The 22960-nt window shown below is 50.4% G+C and overlaps 1 protein-coding gene across 3 annotated transcripts; it reads right to left on the minus strand.

Annotated features, from left to right (window-relative positions):
- Window positions 1–596: 596 nt before the first annotated feature.
- On the minus strand, window positions 597–19917 carry NIBAN3 (niban apoptosis regulator 3). 3 transcript variants are annotated; one of them, XM_070462091.1, is made up of 15 exons: window positions 19773–19917; window positions 18247–18377; window positions 15012–15137; window positions 14346–14460; window positions 11514–11678; window positions 10676–10791; window positions 10489–10593; window positions 10135–10297; window positions 9327–9517; window positions 7514–7672; window positions 6133–6249; window positions 5945–6052; window positions 4871–4982; window positions 2975–3058; window positions 597–938 (listed from the first exon to the last, which is right to left on the minus strand). In XM_070462091.1, exons 1-15 carry the CDS (start codon window positions 19825–19827, stop codon window positions 874–876), a joined length of 1812 nt encoding a protein of 603 aa, XP_070318192.1. In that variant the 5' UTR covers window positions 19828–19917; the 3' UTR covers window positions 597–873. The 3 variants fall into 3 exon arrangements, with proteins under 3 accessions (XP_070318192.1, XP_020754464.2, XP_070318198.1); XM_020898805.2 differs by having other exon boundaries at window positions 11514–11681; XM_070462097.1 differs by lacking the exon at window positions 2975–3058 and having other exon boundaries at window positions 11514–11681.
- Between the last annotated feature and the right edge of the window lie 3043 nt (window positions 19918–22960).

Genomic DNA, 22960 nt, shown 5'->3' on the forward strand with positions numbered 1-22960 from the left:
TTGTGATGTGCAGAAGCTGCCAACCTCCAGTGGACTGATGACTTCTGGCAGGCAGGGGGAAACCATTAAAATTCTACTGTCAGCTGGGAAACTTGATACTAAGTTAAGATTTGGAGCAAGTAAACAATCCCAAAGGCACACAGCAAGCTGAGGGGGAAAAAAAATCTATAGCTTGTATCACAAAACTGTTAATATCCTTAATATATAAAGAGTTATTAGAGATCAATAAGAAAAAGATAAACTCTCCTGAAGAGAAAAGTAGGTAAAAGCTCTGAAAAGGCGACTCACTAAAACAAAGCAAAACATAAAAACACAGAAACATATAAATGGTCCGTAGAGATATTTTTAGGTGATGCTAGTGGTAAAGAACCCCTCTCCCATTGCAGGAGACATAAGAGATGAGGGTTCCATCCCTGGTTTGGGAGGATCCCCTGGAGAAGGAAATGGCAATCCATTCCAGGATTCCTGCCTGGAGAAACCCATGGACTGAAGAGCCTGATGGGCTACAGGCCAAAGGGTCAGAAAGAGTGAGACACAACTGAGTGACTTAGCATGCATGCATGTAGTCATCAAAGAAATTAAAACAATGCAATCTGTGTGTGTCTATCAGATTGGCAGTCTTTCTTTTATGAAAAGTCCCAGTGTTTGGAAAGGAGAATATGCACATATACTGTTGGTGGAAGTGTTAATAAAAGCCACAGCCTTTTTGGAGAGGAATAAGGTGGAGGTGTAGGGGTCATAATAAGCCTTGAAATGGTACATATATTTGACTCCGAAATTCCACAAGTAGACATTTATCTGTTGAGAATGACGGTAAGTGTGGGCAGAGCTTCAGTGCTGGAATGTCCCCGGAGGAGGCAGTGGGCATACTGGCTAGTCCTCGGTGCTGGGGCCTGGTTGCCTGGAGCAAGTCCCTCTCCGAGCCTCAGTTTCTACATCTGTAAAATGGAAAAGTATCATAATGATGCCAAAACATTTGGACATAACAAGTGCCTGGAATATAATAAATACCTAGGAAATGGAAGCTTAGTGAGAAAAGCTTAATAGAAATGGAAAAGCACCCAGAAGATACATACGTGCGCCACCGAGAAAAACAGAATTTCACAGAGAGGCTCCTAAACACATGAAAAGACTCTCCACCTCATTCCCAATAAGATATGTTCATTAAAATGATGCTGAGACATTTTTCACCCAGAAGATCTGAGAAATCCCAAGTCAGCTGACAGCCTGTGGGGAAATAGTCCACCTCCAGGTGAGGGGGTACCAGATGGGACCACCCTGATGGAGAGCACTCTGGAAACTGCTACTGAAATGATAAACATATGTGCTCTAAACCCTGAGATTTCACCTTGGGGGGATTTACCCACTTGCATGAAAAGTGCATGAAAGGCCATTCACAGTGGCATTAGCTATCAGTGCAAAAGACCAGACGCAAAAACCCATCATCAATTAGATTCTGGTTAAATTAATGCTGGGAAAGGTTGAAGGCAGGAGGAGAAGGGGACAACAGAGGACGAGATGGTTGGATGGCATCACTGACTCAATGGACATGAGTTTGAGCAAGCTCTGGGAGATGGTGAAGGACAAGAAAGCCTGGCGTGATGCAGTCCATGGGGTCACAAAGAATCAGTCATGACTGAGCAACTGAATAATAGGTTAAGAAACCCATCCACAATCCCTCATCCTAGTTGCAAATCCCCAAATATTCTGACATTTCAGGATAATTTTAATCATTTAAAAATTGTCTAATCTTCATTCATCCCAGTGAGTGTGAATATTCATCAATTTATCTGCAGCAATTGACTCTGAGTTCATTAAAAGGCACACCCTTTCCGGAGAGGAGTGGGTGAAGGTGTGGGGGTCATATGATAAGCCTTGAAATGGTATATATGTTTTGACTCAGAAATTCCACGAGTAGACATTTAAATCTGTTGAAAAATTACCATGAGCTCAGTCACTTCAGTCATGTCCAACTCTTTGCAATCCTACAGACTACAGCCTATCAGGCTTCTCTGTCCATGGGATTTCCCAGGCATGAATACTGGAGTGAGTTGCCATGCGCTCCTCCAGAGGATCTTCCTGACCCAGGGATTGAACCCATATCTCCTGCATCTCCTGCATTGCAGGCAGATTCTTTACCCACTGAGCTACCTGAGAAACCCGATTGACTCTGAGATGCTGTCCCAGATCAGCTGGGATGTGTATTAGTTAGCTACTGTCACATAACGAAGGACCCAAAAGTTAGCCACTGAAAACTACATTTATTATCTCAGAGTTTCTGTGGGTAAAGAATGTAGGAGCCACGTAGCTGGGTGGATTCACAAAGCTCTCTAAACAGTGATACCCAAGGAAGTTGAGGAGCTGTGAGCCACTCCAGAATCCCTACATCCACCCTGGGTTCTGAGCACCCAGATTATAAACATCTTGCCCATTGGTCTGCTTCCAGTTAGACCAGCTATTTTCTGTCCAATTTCAGGGAATTCTCCATAAAACATTTCCATCTTAGGGCTGGAGTTCAGGATCCCCACACCACCAGCAGTGACAGCCTCAGCCCTACACACATTTACTGTTCCAACAAGGAGCTTGCTGTAGTGTCCTATAGTAGGAGGCCAGGCTACCCCAGCCCTGAAATCAGTTCCTTGTATTGTTCAAGGTGAACTCAAAACTCCCACCACCACTATCTTCCCCACCAGTGTTGGGAACCAGTAGCTGCTGGGAGAGGCCCTGTAGAGTCCTGACAAGAAGAAATGGGACACAAATTCACATGCATGTCAGAGGATACCACTATCACTCAGGTACATTCTGTGGCTTCCCATTGCCCTAGTTCACTATGAGCCTGGACAACCTGGCCAAGTCAACAGACAAGGTGCACGCTGCTCCATCCAAGAACCCACACTCACAACCCCCCTGGAGACCCCCCTGCCTGACCCCCAGCAATTCACTGGCATGGGCCAAGAGCCTCTGAGGGCCTCACCTGCTTCTGCCTGGTCCCATGGCTCCTCTGAGCAGTCATCCAGAATGCAGGACATGTTTCTGGCCCCAAGGGCCTTTTTCAATTCTAAAATAAAACAGAAACCCCTGGGCCCATGTGGACAAACCCCGTAATCCCAGGGCTTCCATGAATTTTCCCATAGAGGCCACAAGAGGGCAAAGGATGGGGGATGTATCTCAACCAGGAACCCTAAAGGAATGGCTCATACCAACCTATGTCCCATGTACCCATGGCAGACATTGCTAGCCAATCTTCACACCTTCACTGAGCCTGAATGCGACCTACTCTACCTTCCAGCACAGCACTTCAAACAGACATCACAAATCAATTCAGGATGGAAACCCCGCCCCCAACTACCCACCATACCCCACCCACATGACCTGTAAAGCCTCTAGGAATAGAAACTTGTTTTCTAAAAAATTGTTTCCACAGGATAGCCTTTTTCCATTTAAAATGTCCCCTATTCTAAGATAAACGCGTTCTTTTTGTTTGACCATGCACAGAACAAGGAAACTTCTTACCCTTACTTCCTGGCTCCCATAACTTTGCTATCTCTGAGTTTCTCCTCTGAGATTCTCTGAGTTTCTTCTCACCCTTACTTCCTGGCTCCCAGAATTTTGCTAACTCTGACTGCTCTTTCTGCATCCCTTCTTACTCTTTTTTAAGAAAAAATACATATACATATATATGCATTGAGTTTTATTTATCTTTTTTTAAATTTTCGGCTGCACTGGGTCTTTGTTGCTGCGTGGGCTTTTCTAGAGTTGCAGCGGGTGGGGGCTCCTCCCCAGTTGCAGGGCTCAGGCTTCTCACTGCAGTGGATTCTCTTGTTTCAGAGCACAGGCTCTGGGGCACACAGGCTTCAGCAGATGCAGTGCATGGGCTTAGTTGCCCTGAGGCATATGGGATCTTAGTTCCCAGACCGGGGATCGAACCTGTGTCCCTACGCTGGCAGGCAGATTCTTAACCACTGGACTGCCAGGCAAGACCCCTTTCTTCTTTGTGTCCTTCAAATCCAGGCCCTTGGGACACCTCTCCAGTCTATCCACACCATTTCCAGGGTTGTGGTCCCTCCCAGGTACCCAGTAACACCCAAGGCCAACAGCAGCCTCTGATTTCTGCCTCTTCCTCATGCCTGGGCTCCATCCCCTTGGTTTCTGCGCCTGCTCAATCCATCGTTTGCTCCCAGGACCAGGTCCTCAGCCTCCTCTCTGGCTTCCAGTCTGGCCTCTGTGGCCCTCTGCTCACACACTGTCCGTGGCTCTCTATTGCCTGCCACGAGATGTCTAAACGCCTCTGCCTGCCATGCAGGCCCTGCACATCTTCCCTGGCAGCCTCCAGCCCCCTCTCCTTCCATGTCAACTGTGGCATTCCCTGAAAGACCCTGAGACATTGCTCATCACCCTGTGAGCACACATGTCTCAGCAGCCACAGGCACTGGGTCAAGAAGGAAGCAACAAGGCTGGAGGGAGAAGACACCGTTCAGGAACCTCTTCCCAGCCCAGGAAATCCTGAGAGGCCTACTCCCAAGTCCAGGTACACTTGGGGCCTCAGTGCAAGCTCAGAATAAAGCAGGAAGAGGTTACTGAATGAATAAATGTAATATGTATCCCCAGTTTTAAAATTTTCCCTCCCTCCTTTCGGCCTCAGAACTCCTACACATCCCTCACAGCCCCACTCCAGTGCCCCCTCCTTCAGGGAACTTCCATCACTGTCCCTATAGGCTCTCCCACCCCAGATACCTTCTTTCCCAGTCCTGGCCCTGAGTCAAAAGGCTAGTGCTCACAGGAAGTGAGAGGCAATGGGGACTCTGGTAGGGCTCAGCAGACCCAGCAAGGAGTCACCAGGCGCCCCTGAGCTGTAGGGGGCGGGGCTCACCTCGATTGATCCTCTGGAGCAGGAACCCCCGGACAACATCCTCGTAAATCCCCTCGATAGTCAGGGCAGGGCTGCCCACAGCAAGGACGTCCCCTTCAAACTTAAGCAGCTCCTGAAACCGAAGCAGGTGAGGGGCTGAGCTAGAGGAGTGGGCTCTGTGTGACATGGGTTCCAGCCCCATCTTTGTCACTGATTAGCCAGGGAAATCTGGGCCTCAGTCTCCTCATCTTTAAAATGGGCTCCTTCCCCAGCTTTGTCACTGATTCAGTTCAGTTCAGTCGCTCAGTCGTGTCTGCCTCTTTGTGACCCCATGGACTGCAGCACGCCAGGCTTCCCTGTCCATCACCAACTCCCAGAGTTTACTCAAACTCATGTCCATTGATTAGCCAGGTAAATTTGGGCCTCAGTCTCCTCATCTTTAAAATGGGCTCCTTGACTCATTATTCCCTTGGTTGTTGTGGGGATTGGTGAAATAAAGCACATCACACCTCAGTGGGAACAGTATAGGTGTTCCTGCTGGGTCCCCTCACAGCCACTGCCTGCCTGACCCCTGCTGCAGACCACTTTCCAGTGCCCCTAAGCCGTTTGTAGCCAGGTGCCTGGGACCTCTTTCCTTGTCTACTTCCTACCTCCTTGCTCGCCAAGCTCCGGCCACACTCGCCTTTTCACTGTTTTCCGACATACCAGAAATGGATCTACCTCAGGGCCTATGCACATGGCAAAGAACACCCTTCCCCTGCATATGTCTCATGCCTTTAGTTCACTGCTTCTCAAGCATCATCTTCTCAAAGAGACCCTCCCTAACCACTCAGAACCCTTCCCCCACGCACAGTCCTCCCTGCTTCCTCCTTTCTCTGAAGCCTCTATCACCTGCTGATATGTGATACCTGGGACCCCATGCCAACTCTCAAATGGCAGACATCGAGCACCGTCATGGGAGAAGCAGAGGACATTATGGGAGCCCAGAAGAGCCATCTGACCCAGCCTTGGGGCTCAGGGGACAAAAGTCTTTACGCATCAAGGTGGTTCTATGATGCTTGGTTATTCTGTAGGGCCTGTCCCCCATCAGCTCACCGCTTTGCAGCTCGGCTCCAGCTGGCTCAACACGAAGGGCAAGAAGATGCAGAGCAGCCAGCCGTGGATGAACCTCCTCCGCGCCGAGCTGCTATCCGACTGGAATTTCTGCAGGACACACACAGCAGCTGGTCCCCCAACCACCTGAACAGTCAGGCCCATTGCCACGCCCTCCTCGCAGACCTCACCTTCAGCACGCGCCCCCTGACTTTCTCCAGCTGCTGGGTGGCCTGGTTGCAGTCCAGAGTCGTGGTCAGACACTGATCAGCCAGCTGTAGGAAGGTGGTCACGGCATCAGCCATGAGCTGTGGGAGGAGATGCTGAGATGAGCCTTGGAAATCCATGCTCTTTCTGGGCCCTGCGCCTGCTCAGTTGAACCTTTCTCAGTATCCAGCCTGCCCTGACCAGCTACCTCGCCCCAGGCTCCTTCTTGTCTCAAGATGCAGTACCCTTGAGACGTCCTTGGTGGTTCAGTGGCTGACTCTGAGCTCCCATGAGGAGGCCTGGTTTGATCCCTGATCAGGAAACCAGGTCTCACATGATGCAAGTAAGAGTTCGCATGGCACAACTGAAGATTCCCATGTGCTGCAACTAAGGATTCTGCGTCCACAACTAAGATTGGGAACAGCCAAATAAATAAATATTTAAAAATACAATTAAAAAAAAGACAAATATAGCACTCTCTTCCTCTCAGGACCTGGGCCTCATCCAGTCAGTGCCAGGAGGCCCAGCATGGGGAGCAGAGAGTTGTCCAGAGTCCAGGCTCCATGACTGAGCCCTCTTGTGCAGTACGCAGACCGAACAACCGGGCCAGGCAGTACTGGGTCTTCTCAAGCTCTGTCTCTCTCACTCACCATGTCCATTAGCAGGTCCCACCCCCTTGGCCTTCAAAACCCCTGGCTTCTCTCCACCAACCTGCTCTGGTTCAGACCTCCTTGCTTCCATTCCTGCCACCAACAGCCACTGCTCCCCATGGCAGGCAGGGCTTTCTAAAAACCTTTGAATTTGCTCGTGCCCTATCCCACTCACACACTTGCTGTAGTTCCCATTGCCCTGGAAAAGAACCCAGCCCCTGCAGCCCCATTACTCAAGGCCCTGATTCATCTGCCTCCCCACCTCTCTGTCATATCTCTCACATCATTGCCCGCTCTTGAAATCTACAACCCAATGTCTCTAAGTTGCTTTACTTTCCCAAAGGTGGACAAGCTCTCTCACCTCCCAGGGCTTAGCCACACTGTTCATTACACCCAGGACATACCCTATTCCCATTCCTCCCATGGCTGCCCCAGCCTGGCAGTCCTCTCCTCCTGGAAAATCTCCCCACCCTGGAGATGGATCAGGTGCCCCCTCAGGGTTCTCATAGCACCCTGGGTGCCCCCATCACAGCCCTGTCCATCAGATGTGGTTACTGCCTGCTCATGAGTTCATGTCTGCGTGACACTGGGAGCCTGGCCAGGGAGGCTCAGGTCTGGCTGGGTCATTGTGGTCTCCCCAGCACACACGTAGCACCTGTTAGGTAGGGGCTGCCATCCTTGCCTCGTCTCCTCCCAGCCTCCCACCAACCCTTACCTGCTGCGCCAGATCCTGGGCCCCAAACACTAGGCTCTGTGTTCCAAAGAAGCCAAACGGTGCTGCCAGCTGCCCCAGCTGCCCCCGGCTCCTCTTGGCCTCTCGGTAGCAAATCTGCATCAGCTCTGGGTCCCATGGCATCTCCCCAAATGAGTACACCTGCATTCCAATGACAGTCAGGTGAGAAAAACACCACCAGTGGAAAAGCAGAGCCAAGGGCCATAGAGCCCATTCACTGAAGGAGAAACACAACTGGAAACACATCCCAACTCAGTTGTCACCAAAAAAAAAAAAAGTCCCACAATAAAGGTGAGGTATGTTGTGATGGACATAAAATGGTGAAACTTGAAAAAAATGAGGGGAACACATGTAAATCCATGGCTGATTCATGTCAATGCATGGCAAAAACCATTACAATATTGTAAAGTAATTAGCCTCCAACTAATAAAAATAGATGAAAAAAATAAATAAATAAATAAAATTTAAAAAAAAGAAAAAAAATGATAATGTGGTGATGGCGAGACTGAGGGGAAATGGGCATGCCCAGCCCTCGTCCCACCAATGCCATCACCTGATGTTCTCTTTGTGCTGGATCCTGAGGCTGCAGAAGTGGAATAATCCAAAGTGGTATTTTCCCTCAAATTGCTCACGCAGAAGTTGGAGGAGACAGGAGTTTAAACAAACAACTATAGTGATGCGTAAATGCTCATATGAGGAGGGAAGCATAAGCAGCTGCAGCTACAGAAAGGGCTAGGGAAAATTTCTGGAGGAGGTGATTATGAAATGGAGATGTGAAGATTACTAAAGGGAGTGTTAGTGTTAGTCACTCAGTTGTGCCTGACTCTTTGAGACCCTGTGGACTGTAGCCCACCAGGCTCCTCTGTCAATAGGATTCTCCAGTCAAGAGTATTGGAAACCTCATTTAAAATTTAAGTCGTGGGAGTTCCCTGGCAGTCTAGTGGTTGGGATTTGGCACTTTCACTGCCACGGCCCAGGTTCAGTCCCTGGTTAGGGAACTATGATCCCACAAGTCGAGTGGCTGGGCCAAATAAATAAATAAAATGAAGCCATTAAGCCCTAAAGGGAGAGCTCTCACGCACTGCCACTCCTTGCCCTCTGCAGACTCCAAACAGGGAAAAGAAAATTACGGCTTTACCACTCCCACAGGAGGATTTCCTCCTTATCCAGCAACAGCCTCAACCAGTGAGAAACTACCACCATTCAGCCAATGAGAAAGTGTCACCATCCTGAACTACTGCTTTCCTTCAAAGTCACCCCTCCCAACTTTCTCCTTTTTCTCTATAATGTTCCTCCCCTTTTTTAGACATGCCTATGGTTTTGCCCTAGCTTGCCTGTCCCAAATTGCAATGTGGAGGCTGTCTCTCTCTCCCTAAAGTGTTTTGTTGGTAAAATAACTGGCTTTTTCATTTTAAAGGTCAACAGACACTTAATGAGTTGAATGTTTCTTAGCATATAGTACGCTCTCATTTCATATCAGAACTGAGCTGACCTGCATAGAGCAGAATTCTCTCAGGAGATGGGGTGGGCTGTGGCCAAACAAGTGAATGGGAAGAGGAAGAGTTTTCAGGTAAGGTGACTCCAGATCAATGTTACTAAATCGCTAATCTTGTCCTCTTACTCCTCCCCGCCCATCGTGGCCCACCCTAAGTAAAATGCAGCCTAGAAGAAAGTGAAAGTTTGGAGATTTTCAAAAGATGATTTTCAAACAAGAAAGATGCAAGGTTCACGTGACTCTTCCATAAAGTTAAGACACTGCCCATAGGCCGATGAACCCAGAGCCCCTGGAACTCACCTCCTTCCGCAGCTGGGTGCTGGAGGAGCTCCCACGCAGGAGGCGGAACAGGCGGTCCATGCCCTGGGTTAGGAGGGTCCGCACCGCCGCGAGTTCAGCTTCCACAGTGCTCAGCAGCGTCTGCGTGATCCGGGGCAGCTGTGCGTCCACCTTCCCGCACAGGCACGACTCCAGGGGGCTCTGGACCTCGGCTGCGAGTGGAAGACAGTGGCCTGGATCTCCTCTAGGTGCTCAGCAAATGGGATAGGGAAGGGGGGAGGTGTGCGACCATTTGCTCAAACAGTGTGAGGAAGATGGGAGCGCAGACTCTGAGCATCCTCCTCTACCCTATTTTACAAATGAGAAAACTGAGGCTTCAAGTGCGATGAGGGTCAGCTCAAAAGTCGCTCACTGGGAGCTGAGTCCGGATTCCAACCCAGTTCTCTTTGCCATCTCCGCTGTCTGACCGGACAACCCCCAACCCGGGTCAGACCCGCTACTGCCAAAGGTTCGGCTCCTCTCCCCACCGAGTCAGGGTCTGGAGTCTCACCCTCTGCATCCCTGGCTCTCCCCCTTCCCGTGGCCCCGCCCTTCCTTTGACTCGGCCCTAGTCTCGCCCCACCCTCATCCTAAACCTCAAAACCACGTCCATTCTCCCACTTCGGCCCCGCCCTTTCCTTTTCTGGCCCTGCCCCTGCTAGGTCTCCGGGTTCCAGACCATCGGCCCCCACCGCTTACACCCAACCAGTTTCCCTTCTTTCTCTAGGGCTCCCAGCCCCTCCCCTCCCACTCAAGCCACGCCCTTCTAGGCCACGCCCCCGAACCGCACCCTTCAGCCTTGAAGCCACGCGCGCCCTCAGCCGCAGCATCTGATCCGCGTCTGGGCGGATTGTCCTCTCCAGGGACGCGAGCAGCTCGTCCTTTTCGGGCTGGAAGGCGCGGAGCCCCGCGGAGGCCCCAGCCAGGACTGCAGCGTGGACGGCATCCAGGAGCTGCTCAGACCAGCGAGGGGACCCCACAAGGGTCAGGGGCGCGGTAGACAGCCGAGACGGGGCGGGGATGAGAGGGACGGAGGGACAGACAGGCACAGAGAGACGCGCAGAGAAACTGGGCACTCAAGTCCGACTCCTGCCCCTCCTGGCCTCCCCCCGTCCCTACTCCACCTCCTCGACCCTGCGCCTACCTTGGTCCAGGCCCAGGCCCGGGCGCGGCCGGCTCCTCGCAGGCCGGGCAGAGTCTGGGCTCGCAGCTCTGGCAGCAGCTCCCGCATCAGTACCGAGGTCAGCACCTGGAGGAGCGGTGACCGTGGGTGCTTCGGTGGGCCGAGAGGAGTCCTGGGGGTCCCAGGTGCGGCCTGGTGTGGCACTGACCTCAGCGTCGGAGCCTAGGGTCGCGTCATCGTTGCCAAATTGGCCGTGTTGTTGCCGGTAGAGCCGTATGGCATCTAGGAAGGCACGGGCTGCCGGCGCTTGACTTCGCTGCAGGACTGAGGGGGCGACTCCTGAGTTCCACCCATCCCTCCCCTGCTCTCCTCAGGCTGCCTGGCTCCCCATCACTTCAGGAGGAAGCCCTCCACCTCCTCGCCAGGTTCAAACAGCTGGGTCAACCACTTCCAGTCCTTTGCACAAAGAATTGCCCTCCGCAGGAAGCACACCTCCCTAAGACCATCACCAGCCCATAAGCGAGCTTTATGTTTTCTTGTTCAGGTGCTCAGTCGTGTCTGATTCTTTGTGACCTCGTGAACTGTAGCATGCCAGATTCCTCTGTCCTCCACTATCTCCTGCAGTTGGCTTAATTTCCTGTGGATGCCAATGCCATTTAGGAAAAGACAGCCCCTACAGGCAGTCACCACCCAGTCCCGAGGCAGTCTCCAATTGCCTCTCCAGTTAGGTACATTTGTTCAGTCAACAACCTGCCCAACTGTATGTGTCAATTCTGTTCCTCTTCTTGACCTGGCTGGTCCCTCGTCTTTTTGAGACTCCAGCTTTGACTTCCTCTCCCTGATCCCCAGGCTAAGCTCCCACAGGCCTGTGCCCTCATCACAGCCCTGGCCATGCATTATTGCCTGTTTCCCCTCTGTCCTTCCCCACAATCCATTTTATAGATAAGGAAACCGAGGCTTGGAGAGGATTCCACAGCCAGCAGGAGCAGAGCCATCTGACCCCAGATTCTGCACCCCACTACTGCCTGCCCTTTGCCAGGACCCACCTGTGCCTCGAAGCCGGATGCCACCTTGCAGGGCTAGTCTCCAAGCACGCTGCGCCTCCCCTGTGGCTGCAGAGAAGCAGAGGTGCTTGCGGAAGGGATGCTGCAGGAACAGGGGGGAGCTAACTGGCATCTCCAAGAGGGGATCAGGCTCTTCCTGTGTATGGTCTCCTGAAAGCAGACAGAGAAGCTCGCGTCTTCATTCATTCATTCCCTTCATTCACCATGAAATGCTTGTGTGAGCTCAGTTGCTCAAGTCATGTCCGACTCTTTGCGACCCCGTGGGCTGTAGTCCACCAGATTCCTCTGTCCATGGAATTTTTGCAAGAATACTGAAATGCTTAGAAGATCCCGATTTCAGCTCAGTTCCAGGAGGAGGTGTGCCCAGGGCATATATGAATAATCCATCTCAGCATTCTCCTCAACACGGCGGCCTGGGCAGCCACCAACAACTGTCTGAACTGCATGTGATCTGAGCCCTGCTTGCTGGAGGGAGCTGGAGCTAGGCCCAGATTCATACCTGGCCAAACCATTTTCTATCTCTTTGCACAGATTTTCATCACCCTAAAAAACCCTCAGTTTTCTTATCTGTAAAATGGGCTAAAAAGTGATACCAATGACATAGAACTGTTGGGAGGACAAAAATGAGTGGTGGTTTAGTTGCTAAATTGTGTCTGATTCTTGTGACCCCATGGACTGTAGCCCACCAGGTTCCTCTGTGCATGGAATTTTCCAGGCAAGAATACTGGAGTGGGTTGCCATTTCCTTCTCTAGGGGATATTCCCTACCCAGGGATCAAACCCAGGTCTCCTAGGCTGCCTGTGGTCTCTTGCACTGCAGGCATTCTTTACAGACAGAGACACCAGGAAAGCCCCAAATTAATTAAATTGGGATCTCATAAGTCCTTAAGTGTTTTGTTCAAATTTCCAGAGTGATATATACACACTGCAGTAAAATACAATAATGCAGAAAGAAGTGGACATTCCTCATCATGCATCCCTTTAATCGCAGCCTCCAGAAATGATAACTGCTAACAGTTTGGGGGACATTACCCCAGATTTTTAAATCTGCACAAAGCTGTATGGGATGCATTTTTTTTTTCTTCCATTTATTTTTATTTGTTGTAGGCTAATTACTTTACAACATTGCAGTGGTTTTTGTCATACATTGAAATGAATTAGCCATGGATTTACATGTATTCCCCATCCCAGTCCCCCCTCCCACCTCCCTCTCCACCCCATCCCTCTGGGTCTTCCCAGTGCACCAGGCCTGAGCACTTGTCTCATGCATCCAACCTGGGCTGGTGATCTGTTTCACCCTAGATATACATGTTTCGATGCTGTTCTCTTGAAACATCCCGCCCTCGCCTTCTCCCACAGAGTCCACAAGTCTGTTCTATACATCTGAGTCTCTTTTTCTTTTTTTGCATATAAGGTTATCGTTACCATCTTTCTAAATTCCATATATATGTGTTAGTATACTGTAATGGTCTTTATCTTTCTGGCTTACTTCGCTCTGTATAATGGGTTCCAGTTTCACCCATCTCATTAGAACTGATTCAAATGAATTCTTTTGATGGCTGAGTAATATTCCATGGTGTATATGTACCACAGCTTCCTCATCCATTCGTCTGCTGATGGGCATCTAGGTTGCTTCCATGACCTGGCTATTATAAACAGTGCTGCGATGAACATTGGGGTGCACGTGTCTCTTTCAGATCTGGTTTCCTCAGTGTGTATGCCTAGAAGTGGTATTGCTGGGTCATATGGCAGATCTATTTCCAGCTTTTTAAGGAATCTCCACACTGTTTTCCATAGTGGCTGTACTAATTTGCGTTCCCACCAACAGTGTAAGAGGGTTCCCTTTTCTGGGATGCATTTTTTAACAGGGTGGAGTTTTCTGATGTATAGCTGGCCTTTTGGCTCCTGTGTATGTCTGGGATACCTTCAGAGGCTGCACAGATTTCCTTCCTAAGGGTGAGGCCGTAGTTTATTTAAGCAACCCCAAAGGATGAGTATTTGGGTGGACTCCCGTGTTTTCAACATCATCAACATTTTGCAGACAGTTTTTGTTGCTACATCTTTGCATCATTAAGCAGCAGAATAGCTCTGCAGTGAAGCAAAGGTGTAATTCTGGCTCTATCCCTTACGGTATGGTAGTCCTCAGCCACAGTGTCCCCTTCTACGAAATGGGGTGATTAGTAATGGGACTGCCTCCTGGGCAGAGTCAATGATATGATGCAGGTCCTCAGTCAGATTCATGCCAGCCACTTACGTTGCTCCTTACCCTATTCAGAGGGAGGAGGAGTGGGGAGGAAGGGGAGGTGAGGGGAAGAGAGGTTGGAGGGGCAGGAAGAGGAGGAGGATGGAGGGAGGGAGTAAAGACAGGAAGGAGGGAAGGAGAACCCCCCTGGAAACACTAAACCGAACAATTAGATTCTTAACAAGTCTGTACAGTTTTCCTGCCCACCACTGTCCATCTCTCCATATGTTGTTGACACCAGATTTTTATCATTTTTACCCTTTGCTGCTTTGATTCTGGTTTAGTGACCTAACTCCTGCACCCTGACAAGAGTGGATGTTTCTCTTCCAAGAGACAAAATGCTCACCCAGAGGCAATGCTGCCCCTAAGGACACTTGGCAATGTCTGGAGTTATATTCGGTTGTCACATGTGGGGTGCAGCGTGCTATTGTCATCTGCTGGGTGGAGGCCAGGGATACTACTTAACATCCCGTGGTGCCCAGGGCATCCCTCACTGCAAAAACAATGATCTGGCTCCAGCATCAGCAGTGCAAAAGTAGAGAAACCAGCTCTTGGAGTCCCCAGGAGCCTTACTTGAGGAGTCTGGGCAGAGAGCATCCAACAGGCGGAGATATTCACGTTGGGAAGTCAGGACTGTGTACCCCGTCAGGGTAGTGGAGCCCAGGGGATGGTTCCCATTTTCATATTCCTGCAAAGGGCATCCAAAGAACTGTCTTGGGACAGGTCTAAACGGTGGCTTCTATATTCCAATGTAGGATCAGGGGAAGATTTGGGGTTAACTGGGGTTAACCCACCACCCTGCCTCCATCCCTTCCCCCAGTACCCACTGTGTGTTAGGCCAGTCCAAAGTGCTATATGAGGACTATCTCATCAAATCCTCACAGCCCCATGTGGCATAGACCATCATCATCCCATTTCACAGAGGTGAAAACTGAATCCCAGGGAAACAAGAATTCCCCAGCTGGGAAGCAGGATGCAAGTGGATTATGCAAAGGCCTCGCATGGTTTCAACCTCACTCTGCTGATGACCACAAGTGAGTCCCTACACTGGCCTGGGCCTCAGTTTACCCACCTGGAACAGCAGGAGATGGTTGCCCATCCAGGGCCAAGCACACAGATGACCTTGATTCATATTTGCTGACTGAAGAAAGGAGGGGGGCTATGCCGGGACCTGGACCACAAATCCACACTGGGGAGGGTGGGATGGAGAGGTAAATGGACTATAAGCCACTCACTCACCTCCCTGTGGCTGAACCACTCCAAGCGGCCATCCCCACGCAGAACACAGAAGGTTGGCTGCCACTGGGGTGGGTGGCCCCGCAGCTGGGTCAGGGGCCCTCGGTGCTCACGGACTCGGGGTAGCTTCTGTGGGAGGATGGGCAGGCAGATGTCAGAAGCATCTGACAGTGTCCCAGTGTCCGAATCCCCTGGACAGCTCATGCTGTAACCTGGGTGCCCCCAAGTACAAGGTGCTTGGGAGCTGCTGTTGTGATGTTTTATTCTTTATCACACATGCTCACAGCATTCACTTCCAAATACAAATCGAGGCGGAGACTTTTGTTATCTCCAATTTACTTGCAAGGGGATCCCCCCCATTTGAGCTTCAGATAAGACCCCATCCCTGACCAACATCTTGGTTGCAGCCTGTGAGAAACTGAAAGAAAGGACCTAGCATAGCTCCATCTAGATTCCTGACCCACCGTAACTGAGACGATAAATGCATGTTGGGACGTCCCTGGTGGTCCAGTGGTAAAGAATCCGCCTGCCAATGCAGGGGACCTGGGTTTGACCCCTGGTCTGGGAAGGTTCCATGCCATGGGGCAGCTAAGCCTGGACACCACAACTCTGAGCCCACACGCTCTGGAACCCATAAGTCACAACTACTGAGCCCGCACACCTATAGCCCCAACCCTGCAACAAGAAAAGCCACTGCAATGAGAAGCCCATGCATTGCAACTTAAGAGTAGCCTCTGCTTGCTTGCTGCAACTAGAGAAAGCCTGTACATTGCAACGAAGACCCAGTACAGCCAAAAATAAATTTTAAAACATTTTTTTTAAAGATAAATGTGTGTTGTTTGAAGGAGTGATTTTGCAGTGTATTGTTATGCAGCATAGCTAACTGATACGGGTGGGATTGCTAGATCATGGAACAGGTGTTAGTTTAAGTTTATGAGAAATGGCCAGGCCTCTGTCCACAGACCCCTCCCTCAGGCAGGATGGGACATTAACTTGTTTCGTTTTCTTTATTGCTCATCTCACTACCTGTCCACCTGAATTGTGTTGCCCCACGACTGAGCCCCAGTGTGATGCCTGGTGCATAGTTGGCATTTGGTAAATATTTGATGACTAAATGACCAGCATTTGTGATGTTTTGATTCTTTGGTAGAGTAGTGGGAACTAAGATGTTTGTTAAAGGATTCTCCATCCCTCTTCCTAGGTCTGACATTTTTCACAGCAATATTCTTAAAAATGTTATTATGGAAATGATACACCTAATGCAAATAGATAAAAATAAATGCTAAAGAAAATGTTCCAACTGAAGTGAGAGGAAATCCCTCCGTGCCGCTTGAACCCCAGCATCAGCTGTGCCCTGGCCAGGTGGCTGGGACCAGCAGGTGGTGGAAGGCGCAGGTGGGGGCAACACCCAGGCCCCGTGGTGCCCAAGCGGGACAGGTGGCATCCCAGGTGGGAGTGGGGTCTGCGTCCACAGAACCAGGGAGCCCCGATCGCAGGGCAGACACAGCCAGGAGATGGGGTGTCCAGGCTCTCAGAGCCCTGGCTGGGACAGATGACCCAGTGTCATGAGGACTGTGGGCTCTGGGTTCCAATCTCGCCTCTGCCTCCTGCTGGCAGTGTGACCTCAGGCAGGTCACTTCACCTCTCTGTGCCTTGGTTTCCTCAATGGTCAAAGACTCATCTTCTGAGGCTGGGGAAGATGGGGTGAGCTGGGCAGGGTACGTGGAGATCCTGGGCACCATCGTCCAGCTCAGAAGACGTTTGGAGCTGAGAATGGTCAGCTCCAGGCTCTTCTGTTCCATTGGCACACTCTTCCTGAGCCCCTCCTGGGTGCAGGCACCCCCATGGGCACAAGGAGTGAGGGGGAAGGGGAAGTAAGACTTGAACCCTGCCCTTACAAAGCAGACAAGTGGAGGAGGCAGCCCTGTGACCCTGGAGCTGCGCTGGAGAAGCAGACGGACGGGGATTCCAGAGGAGGGGCCCCACTCAGGCAAGGGTGATGGTAATCAAGGAAGGCTTCTTGGAAGAAGTGGCAGCCAAAGGATGGGATGGAGTAGGGAGGATGGCATGTGAAAAGGCCGGGGGTCCATCAGGCATGCTGCACCTTTGGGAACTACACTCAGCCAGGCCACACCTTTTCCAACTTCAGGGCTTCTGTATTGACTGTGCCCTCTCACAAAATGACCTTCCGATGTGGGCTCCAGAATGCTCTGGCTCTGTCTCAGCCTTTACATCTCAGCTCAGAAGGGCCTTCCTACACCCCAGCTTCCCACCCTCAACACCACCTTTCATTTTGTCTTCCTAGCACCTATCAGGGGCTATCCTGCATCATGATACGTTAGCTTGATAACTAACTTGTCGTTTCTCCCAATTAGACTGTGAGCCCCAGAGGGCAGAGGGAAATCTCTCTCAGTTCCTACCATGTCCTCAGCATCCCTGGTGGGCTTCCCAGGTGGCACTAGTGGTGAAGAACCTGACTGCCAACGCGGGAGACATAAGGGATGTGGGTTCGATCCCTGGGCTGGGAAGATGCCTAAAGGAGAGCATGGCAACCCACGCCAGTATTCTTGCCTGGAGAATCCCATGGACAGAGGGGCCTGGTGGGTTACAGTTCATGGGGTCGCAAAGAGTCGGACATAACTGAAGCAACTTAACACCACCCTGCACCCCAGCATCCAACCAGGGATGTGGCAGGCAGTTGATGCTGGGTGAATGTTTGTTCAAAGGATGAATCTTTTTTCCCTTATTTGTATCCTTTCTGGCCCCAAACTCCTGTCCCATCCAGTCTGCCACATAACATTGAGCAGAGTTCCCTGTGTTATATAGCAGGCCCTTGTTGGTTTTCCATTTTAAATAAAGCAGTGTGAACCTGTTATCCCAAGCTCCCCAACTATCCTTTCCCCCCATCCTTTCCCCCTGGCAACCGTAAGTTCCTTCTCTAAGTCTATGAGTCTCTTTCTGTTTTGTAAGTTCATTTGTATCATTTCTTTTTAGATTCCACATACAAGGGATGTCATACGATATTTCTCCTTCTCTGACTTACTTCACTCTGTAAGTCTAGCTTAATCTAGTGGCTTCATCCATGTGGCTGCAAATGTCACTACTGCATTCCAAGAATGAATTAATAGTCACCCTAGGTCATGGCTCCTGCACGGGCAAGGATGTGAAGAGGCCCCCTCAAACAAACAGCCTCCCAGCCTTGCCTGCTCTGCACTCCCTCCCTCCTTGTAGCACCCACTTTGTTCTGCAGTAGTTGGCATCTTGCTGGCTCCTGGGGGCCCAGCTCTCTGGAGATTTGCTGCAGGACTGAGGCCGCCAGCTGCCCACGGTAGCAAGGCAAGAAGTTCCTCAGCAGGGTGTCCACCTGGCCTGCAGGGACAAGAGGATGGGGAGGTAGCTGAGTCAAGTCCTCTCAACCTGCCGGAGTGGAGGCCAAACAGGCAGAGAAGCTACTTATGGATTCCTACCCACACTCCAAAGCTTCCCTGAAAGACAGGCTCCAATTCCGTTCATCCTTAACCCTTCACTATCTGCTTTTATCCACAGAGGGGATGGTGGGGGGCAGGGGAGTTAAGGGACTCAGGCTTAATTTATAACCGATGTACAACACACCTTAATTGTATAAATCACAGACGTTAATGAGTCTGACACATGTACACGCCTGTGAAATTATCACAGGTAAAGAACAGATCATTGCATCTGAAAATTTCCTTGTGTCCCTTACCTGAGGAGACTATCAAAATCTTTAAACACCTCACCCAGCATAAGGGAACTTTCTGGGGGTGATGAATGTGTCCTGTAGCCTGATCTAGGAGGTGATTACACAAGTGTTAAAGCTCTTTAAGCTGTTCTAAGATGTGTGCACTTGACTGTGTCTACAACACATCCATCGAGCAGACTGGAATGTGGATGTAATGACTGGAGCTTGAGCAGCAATTCTGGGTCAGGCGGTGACCTCAGGCACAGACGCCACGCATGGTAGAATCATGAGATGGAGAACATGGGTTGTCTTTTATCAGCCTGCCTCCCACTGTTCCCCTCTATGTCGTGGTTGTTTAGTCAGTCAGTCACGTTCAACTCTTTTGCAATCCTGTGGACTGGAGCCCGCCAGGCTCCTCTGTCCATGGGATTTCCCAGGCATTGCCATTTCCTTCTTCAGGGATTCTAACCCTTTATAAGACACAGAATAAATATCTTGCTTAAGCCACTACAGAAAAAAAGTTCAACACTCCGCAGAGTAGCTTATTGAATCCATCCATGTAATGATAACTTGACCTTGTTTCTTGGTCTGAGCCCCCCACATCCCCAGTGCGCGTGTCAGTGAGTGCTCAGCCGTAGGACGGAGTGTGAAGGACGCTGGCCCTTCTTTGTCTCGAGGAGGACTGTGACTCAGTCCGTGAGGTCCACACAGAGGGGCCTATTGGTCCCTGCCCGCCTGAGAGGACCATTCCATGTCTGGCCAGGTTCGGGGCACCTCCCTCCTGGCCCCATGCACCCCCCTCACAACTGAACCCATGCCCCAAGTAGGATTACCACATTGAACCAAATAAAAGTACATGGCACCAATTAAATTTTAATTTCAGGGAACTAAGGAATACTTTTTTTCAGCACAAATATGCCCTCATACAAAATCTGAGACATACTGATACTAAAATAAGTATTCATTGCTTTTCTAGAATTCACATTAACAGGACATCCTGTGTAGCTGACAACCCAGCCCTAAATCCCACCTGCCAACATCGGGCTCCTTCCCACCTCACTCACCTTTCAGGTGCTGCTGCTGCTGTTTGTCCAGGGGGCTGGAGGGGCGCCCGCCCATCCTGCTGCCGTCTCCTGGGCTCCGCTGAGTGAAGTTAACACCCCTCTGCTCCCCACAGCGCCCCAGGTTCCTCAGCTCAGGGGCCACCTGGGAGCAAGGTGACCTGAGGGGCCCAAATGCTGCAAGACCAGCCGCCTGGGATCCAAAGCCAGAGCACAGTCCTGTCTGTGCGCGTGGGATACCTGCTCCCCACTCGGCCCTGCCCCTGCCCCGCCTGCCTCACCCTGCACCTGCGTCCTCTCGCTTCCCCTGGGCCAAGTTCCCCAGAACTGGTGGTTTCTGTAGGGGCTGCCCCAGGGTGCGGGTGGAGAAAAAAGACCTAGCTGGACTTGGAGGGTGGATGAAGGGCAGACATCTGGCAGCACATGAGAGCAACGGTTAGTGTTGGGAGGGCAGGGAAGCGGGGAGAAGGCAGGGATAGGGCATCTAAATCATGTACCTGTTCCCTCATCTGTACCCACACGGGGTGATTCTGGGGCCCAAAAGGATTCAGGCCTAGTCCAGCCCCAGGTTGGGAAGACAGAACTGGACTGACACCTCCAGTCCTGGGGTCCGTGCTAGGGGCGCCACTGTTCTGCTGTAGGCAGGTGGGACATGTCCCTTGGGATCCTGCTTTACCTGGCTACAGCAGAGGACTGTGCTGAAATAGTTGGGTCTCCTTACCCCTTCACCTGTTTTTCCACTGCCTGGCACAAAGCAGTCCTCAGTGTTTGGCAATGGAAGGAAGAAAGGGAGGGATGGAGGAAAGACAGAAAGGCAGGCAGGGAGGAAGGAAGGTCTACATTTCAGACTAAAATGTGATCAGATGGGGTTTTCACAGGATTTCAGATGAAGAGAGCATCAAATTCCAGTGGGTGCAACATGGACATGATGGCTGGAGCATACGCAACCACTTTGGACCACGAGGTAAAACTCACATGATGACAATGGCACAACTATGATGCCAGTTGCAGAGTCCCCAAAGAGTTCATGACATTGCTCCACCAGTTCTGGGTGGCCTCCCTCCAGAGGAAAAGCTAAATCTCCATTTTGTTTAAACCAGGAGCATCTGACTGTCATCTTCACCAATTCCCCAGAATTTCTGTTTTCAACATCACTCCATAATAGCCTGAGTGCCATCCCTGAGCAGAGATGCAGACATGGGCAAAACAGACCACACGGTCCAGCCCCCATGGACCACTGGTTAGCACAACAACAAAACTGTCAGAAAGTATGGATAAGGGAAAAACATGGAATAGGAAAAAATAGAAAATGCTAGGGGCAAGGAGGGGTCAGGGAAGTTATGGTGCACCAAGATCTGAAGGAAACAAGGGCCAAGCCGTGCAAAAAGCTGGATGAAAAAGAATACCGAGCAGCAGGCACAACACATGCAAAGGCCCTGAGGTGGGAATGGACTTGGCTGGTTCCAGGAAGAACGCAAGGTGGATGGATTGGAGGAGAGTGAATGGGGGGGTAGATGTGAGGTAGGAGGGTGGGGAATTGCAGGGGCCACATGGGGGCTTGTGGGTCGAGTGAGAAGGATGGGTTTCCCATGAATGCAAGGGGAGCCACAGGCAGGTCTGGAGCAGAAACAGAGGGGTACAGAAGTGACACGCCTCAGGCAGGGCCCTCCACATGGGGTCTTCATAACTGTCTCATCACTTTCCCTCCACTTCTCAGCCTCCGCCTATGGCTTCAGGGGTCAGGACACCTGCTGTTGCCCAAGGTCATGGCTGGGCTGCTTTCCTTCCAAACCTCTCCTCCACCTTCCTCGGTTTCCGTTCAGAATTAGTCCCACTTCCTCACTCTCACATCTGAGCGATCAACCCAGACAAGATGTTGAAAGAAACTTCACTTTCTGTGGTTTCGGATTTGAGGTTTCAGTTCCCATGCCCCTTGCCCACCAGCTTGCCCTGGCCCCTGGAGCCGGGTGGGCCATAAGCAGACACACTGGGGAAATGCTGTGGCCCTGAGGCAAAGAAGCAGTGCCTCGGGCATTCAAGGTTTGAGCAGACCTGCAGCAGGGCCAGCTGCAGAAGTCACCCTGGCCCTGGGTTTGCAGCGGGAGTTCGGTCAAGTCAGTGTGGACAGGGTTGAACTGTGTCCCCCCAAAGGATAACGTCTACAGGTCACTATCAAGAAACCAGAAAACAAGCGTGAGCCAGGATGTGGAGAAACTGGAATCCTTGTGTACTGTTGGCAGGAATATAAAAATGATACAAGTGCTATGGAAAACAATACGGAGGGTCCTCCAAAAATTAAAAATAGAATTACCATATGCACATGACCCAGCAATTCCACTTCTGGATGTCTATTGAAAAGAACTGAGAGTAGGCTCTGGAAGATCTCTTCCAGAAGATCTCTTTGTCCACCCTTGTTCACAGCAGCATTATCCACAATAGCAAAACACAGCAGTAACCCAAGTGTCTGCTGATTGATGAATAAATAACTAAAATATGATATGCTCATATTTTAAAGAGGAAGTTCACACACACTACAACATGGATGAGTCCTAAGGACACCACGCAGAGTGAAATAAGCCCATCACATCAATACAAATACTGTAGGATTTTAATTATATGAAGCACTTAAGAGTAGTCAAAATCATAAAGATAGAGAATAAGCAATAAGGTCCTCCTGTATAGCACAGAGAAAAACATTTAACATCCTGCGGTAAACCATGGATGGAAAAGCATATGGAAAATGAATATGCATGTGTGACTGAATAATGTACTGTACAGTGGAAATTAACACAACATTGTAAATCAACTATACTTAAAAAAAAAATCATAAAGACAGAAAACAGAATGGTGCTTGCCAGGGCTGGGGAGAGGAGAGAATAGAAAGTGAGCATTTAATAAGATACAGTTTTTAAATAAATAAATATATACACACATTTATACAAATATATTATTTTTATTTAATTATTTGGCCGCACTGGGTCTCAGTTGCGGCATGTAGGATCTAGTCCCCTGACCAGCGATTGGACCCGGGCCCCCTGCATTGGGAGCACAGGGTCTTAGCCATTGGACCACCAGGGAAGTCCCAAATACAGAGTTTTAGATTTACAAGATGAAAAGAGTTATGGGGATGGATGGCAGTGATGGCTGCTTAAAAATGTAAATGTATTTGAAACCACTGAATTGTATAAAAA

The sequence above is a fragment of the Odocoileus virginianus genome, chromosome 3 (genome assembly GCF_023699985.2).
Source record: "Odocoileus virginianus isolate 20LAN1187 ecotype Illinois chromosome 3, Ovbor_1.2, whole genome shotgun sequence".
Classification (NCBI taxonomy): Eukaryota; Metazoa; Chordata; class Mammalia; order Artiodactyla; family Cervidae; genus Odocoileus; species Odocoileus virginianus.